Source organism: Glycine soja, chromosome 8 (assembly GCF_004193775.1).
Source record: "Glycine soja cultivar W05 chromosome 8, ASM419377v2, whole genome shotgun sequence".
NCBI classification, from domain to species: domain Eukaryota; kingdom Viridiplantae; phylum Streptophyta; class Magnoliopsida; order Fabales; family Fabaceae; genus Glycine; species Glycine soja.
The window spans coordinates 3,789,842-3,798,901 of NC_041009.1; the positions used below are offsets into that span (position 1 = coordinate 3,789,842).

The 9,060-nt window shown below is 32.5% G+C and overlaps 1 protein-coding gene across 1 annotated transcript; it reads right to left on the minus strand.

Annotated features, from left to right (window-relative positions):
• Nucleotides 1-224: 224 nt before the first annotated feature.
• On the minus strand, nucleotides 225-6,263 carry LOC114421234 (mitochondrial import receptor subunit TOM40-1-like). The gene is made up of 11 exons (XM_028387081.1): nucleotides 5,955-6,263; nucleotides 5,784-5,865; nucleotides 5,591-5,693; nucleotides 5,387-5,482; nucleotides 5,008-5,058; nucleotides 4,733-4,798; nucleotides 2,513-2,614; nucleotides 2,094-2,162; nucleotides 1,931-2,014; nucleotides 781-876; nucleotides 225-624 (listed from the first exon to the last, which is right to left on the minus strand). The coding sequence occupies exons 1-11, from the start codon at nucleotides 6,088-6,090 to the stop codon at nucleotides 568-570; spliced, it is 942 nt and encodes a 313-aa protein (XP_028242882.1). The 5' UTR covers nucleotides 6,091-6,263; the 3' UTR covers nucleotides 225-567.
• Between the last annotated feature and the right edge of the window lie 2,797 nt (nucleotides 6,264-9,060).

Consider the following 9,060-nt stretch of genomic DNA (forward strand, 5'->3'; position numbering starts at 1 on the left):
TGAAAAAAAAGTTGCAATTTTGAAAAACACAGCGCTTTTGTATTCAGTTAATTAACGCTGCGTAAAAAAATGTCGAGTCTCCAAAATAATTTCTCTCTAGCATAAGACTCTTATTTTTGCGAGTAACAGAGATCTAAATCCCAATCTATCGCTAAATTATGCATTGAATTCAGCCAGAAAAAATAGCGCACCAAGGCATTATTGCTGCGATGGTCCCATGCATGGGTCATTTAAAAGTATAGGACATGGATAGATACTCGAGCACTAGAAACATTATTGAAATTGAATCTCACAATATGCATTAAACTGATATCACTCTACATCCCCCGCAAGGGAAAACAGGGCAATAGATCCAAATAAATAAAGTTTTTTCGGCTAAGTTCCAAATAAATTGATGACTACTGAAAATTCTGCAGCTACTTGTGGATTGTAAATAGTGTGTTTCCCGACACAAACGATATTTCCTCTTTTCTTTTTCGTTAAGAAAAATCTCCAACAAGGAAAAGGATGCAAGAAAGCTTGCTAAGCTGGCTACAGCAATGAAAACACAGCTCTAGTCCGGCTTATTCATTCTCCAACGGTCAAACCAAACCCAAATTTGTAGTCTTTTTTCCTGTGGTCAAGCTGCAATGAATACATATGCAAACCATGTCAGGGCAAAAATGCAAAAGCCGATCAACCTAATTCAACATCCCCACCAAACTAGATTTTCATGCATACTACACACATCCCTACTCAATAAAAATAGCAGTGGAAAAAAATAAAAGGAAAATGCCTGACCTCTGCAGAAAGAATAAAATTCAGACCCATATTTAACCGCTCCTCCAAAAAAGCAGCAACACAGCCATTGGAGTCAATCTTTCCCCTAAGGCGGCACTACAATAGCCAAGACAGGATGTGCATCATTATTATCAAAGTTCAGAAGCAGGATTTTAAATGGCTTTACAGCCAAGAAATGAAATCGCTAATCCAAAATAACCACATAGTAATCCACATGATTTCTTGTAATGGACGCATGTTTTTACTTTTGTGATTCTAATCACACCTTCAACGAGGAGAGAGCATCCACACTTTTTTTCTTTCAATTTCTTATCCCGTCTGATTGAAAGTAATCAGAGGTAGGCCAGTTTATTTTTCAGCATATTGTCAAAATTTAGTTCATCTTTTTCCTTTCCTTGTAACAGAAAATAGTACTAAATCCCCATTACGATTAAAAAAATACACAAAAACTTTGGGCTCATTAAAATAGCCCAAGGATAAACACACTGTTCCTTGGTTCTTCAAAAGAAAAAGCTATTTGGCATATTGCCAAAATATTTGTATCAATTGAAAGTTGAAAAATTAGCTATGTTCTACACACCACATGTGTACTAGAAAACATTAATAGTTCAAGACTGTAGCTATTTCTCAAATTTTCACCCATGGCAGACACCCAAAAAAAGCAGGACTATCTTACCAGATAAAAATTATTAATGCTAAAGAATGATAAAACAGTAAAGAATGTTTGGATTTGGTTCTGTAGTACATATTTGAAGATGAGAAAAAGGACTAAGGATAGTATGAAAAGATGAGTAAAATTACAATGTGGAAAGTTACACATTTAGTGCACTACATACTGCTACTGGCCACTTGAACCAGTGGTATTTTTGTCTCCCGTCTATTGGAGAATGAAGTGAGCATTACATTAAGTTTGAAAGTTTTGATGGAGTTAATATGTCTGAAGTTAAATAGAGGTGAACAACGAGAGAAGTGAAACTTGAAAAGGTATCTAGATGTGATGCAGGGGTTGATAATTGACAATTTTTCCCCCCAATGCACTGATATAGATGAACAAGAAAGCTCTATTATAACCAATGGACAAAAAGGACTGATATATATGTATCAGTTCCAAATTCCAATCCATGATTGAATTCATGAAAGAGAAAACTACCTGTCTAAGGATGTAGTCGTAACCAAAGCTAGCTGTGACATCTCTTGACAAGTAGTTGCACATAAACTCAGATGCTAGAGAAACCTGAAAGGAACATTTTGTATAAGAAATAAAAAGTTCAATTGAAAACAACATAAAATCTACTATGTCATTATCAACTCACCTTCTCAGATACCTTCTGAACATAGCTTAGAAGAACCATTCCAGTGCTAGCAACTTGCCCGGTAGCAACCTGGATGAAGGTGAACAAATAGAAAGATTTTAGTAGTAATCAAAAAGGGAAAAGGAATCACAGAAAAAAAGAATAAGATAAAACATCGTAAGCAATGGACAAATCAAAAACATACTATATCCTCTTAATATTTTGTGCACATGTATATCCAGGTAGGTTAGAAAAACGAAATTATTATAATTGGTGGGTAAAGCAGCAAAATAATACCAGGAAGAACTGTCCAGCCAATATCAACACAGAAATTAATAGATAAATAAATAAGAAAGATTAATAGGAAATATAAAAAGAGGGAGGGATCAAGGGGCATGCAGCCAATAATGTATGTAGGAGTAAGTCTTAAGCCTTCATACCGATTTATCAGTGTTGTAGCGAGCAGCATAACCAATACCAGACTTCCGATGCTGACCGGCCCAAAATACCTCCCCACCCAATGATAAATGCTGTGTCACACTCTACAGAAAGACGATGTTTTCAGTAATAATTTATATGAGCTCACATACATCCATCAATTGTACCACATCAAGTAGCAGGCTATTAAGGGAAATCAAGAGTAATGCTCAACAATTTTTTAGAAGAATATACTCTAAAGCAGACCTCATTTAGCAAACTGACATAATAACAACACAACAATAATGCATAAATCCAAGGTAGCAGGAAAAAAACTGATCATAATAACAAATGTACCTCACAACAATCAATCAATTAAACTAAAGAAACAAATAGATGAGCTAACTTCCACAACTGTCAAATATTAATATTAATCAGGGTTTAAAATCTGGGATGGCGGCGCAGAGTGGCCAACCCCAAAAACTCTAGCAGGACAGCTGTTACTCTGAAATTTATCATAACTATTTTAGTTTACTATATCATGCTTTAAACACAAAATCAGACACAAAAAGATAACCAAGAAGAAAACAAGAGAAAAAAACACTTGATAAAAATTTGGGCCCATTGGCTCAATTCCCCAACCCTAACCCTTTTGTTTTGTTTGCTATAACCCTAAGACCCCAGCAGCTAAGCACTGCATCTCCCTTCTGAGAACATTTGATAGCAAATGGAAGAAGGGGAAGGGGCTGTGGCAACGAAAAAGCACAAGGGAAGAGGTCACTAAACATAAACCACCTCCCCCCATCTCCCAAAAAAAAAATTGATCAGCAAAACTATTTCCAAGGAAGCATATAGTGTCCACAGGAACTGAATGAAATTATATATCTAAACCAGAAGAACCTAGTTCAGCTAATGCTGATGCACTTCACTAATAGAAAATGCTGATGACAGATTGCCTTTCACACATGCAGAGCAGCCGCCCACAAAAATACTATAGTGATTAGTGGGATAATGGAATAGCCACTATGCTAAATATATTTCTTACTATTATAAAATTTTGTTTAATTATTATATTTTTCTATTTATATATTATTATCATTATGTTATATATTTATCTCAAATATATAATATAAAATTATGTATTAGTATTTTTCTACATTTTAAAATATTATAGAGTACCTTATACTATTTTTTTTTTTTGAAAGGCAAAAGATATATTATATTAAGCATAAAAACACAGCAGTACCAGAAGTACTACTGGTGATATACAAGATGCAGAGCATCTAAAACGCCCACCATACGAGTACCTTATACTATTATAATAATATAACCTCTTTCTAGTTTCTCGCATCATTCATCAACCCCTCTCATCCAAGAAAAAATAACTAGCTTCTTTCTCCCATCAGCCGCCACCTCCTCACCAACCATTTTGCCTTGCTGGATGTTGCAGAACGAAGGATGACCAGCAGTGGAGCAAGTCACAAGTCACAGAGCCTGTCCAGCGACGGCACAAATGGAGGAGTGGCTGCAAAATCAGCTGCAATTAGTGGCACTACAGTCACAGCTCAATTCTGCTCCATGTTGGCAAGCAGAGCTACTATGTGACAGCATGATGGTGGCATGATTCTGCGCACTTTAAAACTATGCTTTCACACAACCTCAAATAAGCCAAAACCAATCAATCAGCCCGATAAATGATAATTTATTTACCTAAAAGGTAGCAACAGTAAGATATGGTTCCCATCAGGCACATGTAGCCAAACTATTATTCATTTAAAAATATCATTAACCATCAATTATCTACCTTTATTAGAATAGAGTTTTACTATGTAATATGTGTAACCACTGTACTTTTAATGTTGTCAGTTAGGCTGTCTGTTGTGTGACAGCTGTACTCTGTAACTAACTCTTAGTCTTTAGGCATTCTCTTGTACAGCTATATACAACTGACAGAACCTAACCAGCAACTGTAAAAGTAAAGTGATTAAACATAATCAGATTACAGAGTAAAACTCTACTCTGATATATCTCAAAGATTACTTGAATTAAGGAATAATGTTAATGCTTCAATAAATGAATACACTGCAGAGCAACTTATCAGAATATTGACATCACAAGACAAAACAATTCACAACAGATCATTCAAATTATAAGCTCTGACAGCATAAAACAATTCACAACAGATCATTCAAACATATTTGCCAGATAAAAAAAATACTGCAAAATGCATGCAGATCCCATACCTGAATATAACTTGCTCCTAGCAAGGCTCCATTACCAAGTTGAAATTGGGTTCTATAGTCTTTTCCCTGAAAAATATAATATAATGAAATTATAAAACAGGAATAAAACTTGAAGAGTGTTTGTATGGATAGTAAGTGAAACTTCCATTAAGAAACTCCAATGCAGTATACGTCTAACAAAATTCAAAATTTAATAGAAAGAACATACAAAAACATGACTAGGAGAGGAGGGGGGGCATTGCATGATGTGGTTGAGAAATAGTAAAGTAGTTAACCTTGTAATCAAAGTTGATCATCGCATGAGACATATGCGGCTCATTTGTGAGCTGTACAAGCAGACAAGAAAACGAATTATGGTGAGTAAAAGAGGCAAGGGAAGCACAACAGAAAACGAGCATGGGAATGGGAAGGGATAAGGGAACACCATAAACCACATACTGCACAAATAAATAGAATGGACATTCCATGGCACTTCTACTTACTTTTTCTGGTACCAATAAGTTGTAAGTGGAACCAGTCAAAAGTAGAAACCACAAAACAGTACAACATATATACTAACTAATCAAAGAAGTAGCAGAAAACCAATGGTGTGAAACATAAGAAAATTGAAGGCAGTCAGGCAACATTACTCATAATGGGCACACATATACATACCTGAGCATTGGCTTTAAAAGTGAGATTTTCGGACAAATCACACTTGACTCTGGCATTGAGCCTCCCATCAGTCAAAATTCTCCCCCAGAGCAACAACTGCAGAGCAGCAGCAGCATCATTGACAACGCACGCTATATATATATATATAAAGAAAAAAACACACACACACAAACTGAAAGGGCATTTAAATGAAGTCCAAGTTACCCTAGGGTGATCAATGAAGGTTGAGCCAAACTCATAGTGAGCAGTTGGAATCTTAATAGTCTCCGTGGACTGAGAAGGAACCTCAGTAGGTCCCATCAACACGCTGATCAGACAACAACAAATTAATAAACAGACGAACTTTAAACAATTGAATTTCATAAAATAAAAAAATAGAAAGAAAACATAAAGGTACCTGTGATTGAGGGAGAACTTCTGATTGAGCATCTTGGTGAAATCAAAACGCATGCCCTCAAAAAGATCTGGCTTCAAAGACACTGTCGAAAAAGAAAGAAATTAAAATGTGAGATAGTGGTAGTACAAGACGAAAATGGAAGCGATTGAAGGAATAGAAGAGCTGACTTACTCATAGCTTCGCGATGGAGCTCTTCGAAGGGAATTGGACATGGGAGGTTCAAGTAATCGACCTTGGGGTCGGCGGCGGCGGCAGGAGGAGGAGGAGGGGGAGGAGGGGGAGGAGGGGGAGGAATGAGGGTCGCCATTGATGATGAGAAGAGAAGAGAAAAACAAATCAAATCTTAAAAATGTGGAGTTCTATTCTAAAACCCCTTCCTTCTCAACAAAGCTTCCACTGCTAAAACCCTAGTTTACTTTTCTCCTATGCTTATACATAACACACCTTCCTTGCGGCTTACACATGGACCCGACCCGTACCAAGCGGGCTTCTCCCAGAATATCGTATTCACCGTTTACCCCAATCACTTTATCAAATACTTAGTTTAGATGTTTTTTGTTGGTACTAACTTTGGAAAATACCTAGTTTTCAATTAATTAATTAGTCTTATTTGATGAAAAAATATTTTTTTTTTGAATGCACATTTATACGAATTAAAAGGGTACTATAAGACATTACGCAGACATATATGACTTTGAAAAAAATAATATAAGTATTTATATAGTGTTGTTATTTTTTGTCCCTTCTTTTTATAATTTAAATTTGTTGTTTTTAATTTTTCAGCCATTGCCAAATTTTTATTTTAAACTGCCTGATTTAATTCTTATACTTTGTTCTTTTTTCAGCCCACTTAGTATTTTTTATCATTTATTCAATTGCACATTTCATTTCTCTCATATTTTATTTTTGTTCATATGATAATTATGGTTTTAAGTTGTAGTTGGCAGTCGCAATTGATGTCACAGTATAAACTTTTTTTGACTTGTTGTAATTGTGGCCACATCAATTATATTTTTACTTTTCATGATTTTCTATAAGATCAAGAATTGTGACAATATCACAACCACAGATTAAAATTATAATAATAATTTTTTTTTTTAAATTCTCATTGACTTCTTAGATGCATGACCTCTCTCTATATAGTATAATAATCATTGGCAAGCATGGATTTTAGATTTAAAATTTACAAATTCTTATATTATTACAATTTTAATATCTTTTTTATTTTAAATATATATATTTATATACATGTTTTTATATTTGTGCATGTGTGTGTGCTTGTATATATTTAAAAAAATATAAATTAAAAAAAATAAGTATATTATTATACTAAAATAAATATTTTTAAAACATATATTTATACTAAAATAAATAATTTTGAATTCTTATATTTATACTAAAATTATATTATAACAACTTAACTTATATATAATTAAATTCATTCAAATAATTTAAATGCTAGGTATTCCTAAGGGTGGATTATTATCTAACATGGCCCCTTAATATGCAAGTAGAGGAAAAATTGAATATTTTTACCCTCAAACACAAATACCCATTAAATTAACTTTTTTAATCAGTAATAAATTCGAGTGCAAATCCAAATCAAAAGATGGATCAAACAAAAATTGATGATTCACGGATAATTTTTGTCATTGATAACTATAATCATCCATTTTGTTTTTATACATACATATTTAATCATTTATCGCATTATGCCTACAATTTTTGAAACAACACCAACAAAGGAGATCAATTTTAAAATTACAGTAGAAGATGTTGTATAAAACATTTTTCTTTGAAGTATGATGTAAGAAATGGAAAATGAGAGAAATTGTTACAGGAGAAGAACACACTTTGTCACACTTGTGAAACTAAAAATAAAAACATTAGAAAATAATACAAAAAAAGTGCAAATTGAAAGACATAAAACAAAAGAAAAACCATAAAAGTTAGACAGTGAAAAGAAGAAAGAAAGCAAAGCATTTAAAGGTATTGATAAATAATACATTTGAAATTTAAAATGGAAACTAATTCAATTTAAATAATTAATAAATGATCAAAAGAAAAATATGAACAATTTTAATTACATATAAATGATTTGAAATAATTAGAATTAAACATTTAATTGTTGGATTACTTATAATTAACTAAAAAAAGACAAATTCAGTAATACTAATAATTTTTTCATTAATTAATTATAATACATTTTCAAATAAATACATTCAAAACTTTTTATCAAAAAATTAATTATTAAAAATTAATATATGAAAATATATTTAAATTTTTCTTATTGTAAATTTAATCACTACAAAATTAATATCTAAAAATATACTAAAACCACATTACTTTTTAACATTTTAGAATAAATTGAATTTAAAAACATATTTTTTAATATAGTATAACTCATAAAAAAAGACTTGAAGTATAAAAAAACACAATTATAAAGCTTGAGTTATAAAAAATATTGCATATTTCATATCGTTTAATTGAATTATTTTTTTAATAATCAATAAATATATCAATATTTAAATGTAATTTATAATCAAATCATATTATTATGAGTCACCAAATGATGAGTCTAATCTGACACATGTCATCCCAACATATTTTTATATACTCAAATTTAGTATCATAATAAATAGATTATTTTATAATTTTAAAATATATATTAAAAATCACAATAATATAAACTATAGAATTAACCCGAGTTATAGCATTAATAATTCGAGCCAAACCAACACGTGCATTACCTCCGCAGCAGCAGCATGACTCGACAGTGTGGGAGAAAAACAACCACCGAGCTTTATGAAATTTAGTGTGGACGCTACATTCCAGGAAGAAAAAGAATTCGGTTTCGCTGCCTGTATCCGGGACTCTAAAGGGTATTTCATCTCAGCTATATCTTCATGTTTCCAAGGATTTCCAACACCTCAAGAAGCAGAATCCTATGCTGTCCTATCTGCAACAAATTGGATCTCAGACCTTGAACTCACCAATATAATCATTGAAACATTATAAGTCCTGATGCCATCCACTCAAAGCATTTTCATTGAGCTAAAAAATTATCTGATCTTCATAGCTGTAGTATTCAGTTTCTGAGTAGGCAAATCAATCAAGTAGCTCATAGCTTGACTAGAGCATTTAAATCTTTTGTGCACAAATTTTTTATTTTAGTCCTACTTGTATTGAACACTTTCTTATTTTTCCATGATATAATATAAGCTTGTTTCCCTAATTTTTTTTTGGACCTTTTTCTTAAATGCCCGTGACACACCAT

Bases quoted from the DNA above. Each gene is read 5' to 3' on its own strand.
- LOC114421234 (XM_028387081.1), bottom strand. From the start codon at position 6,090: ATGGCGACCCTCATTCCTCCCCCTCCTCCCCCTCCTCCCCCTCCTCCT. The intron at 2,615-4,732 runs GTATGGGATCTG...GTCTTTCTGTAG, and splicing joins TAGGAGCAAGTTATATTCAG to AGTGTGACACAGCATTTATC. The intron at 2,015-2,093 runs GTGAGTTGATAA...TGTTCCTTTCAG, and splicing joins TTCAGAAGGTATCTGAGAAG to GTTTCTCTAGCATCTGAGTT.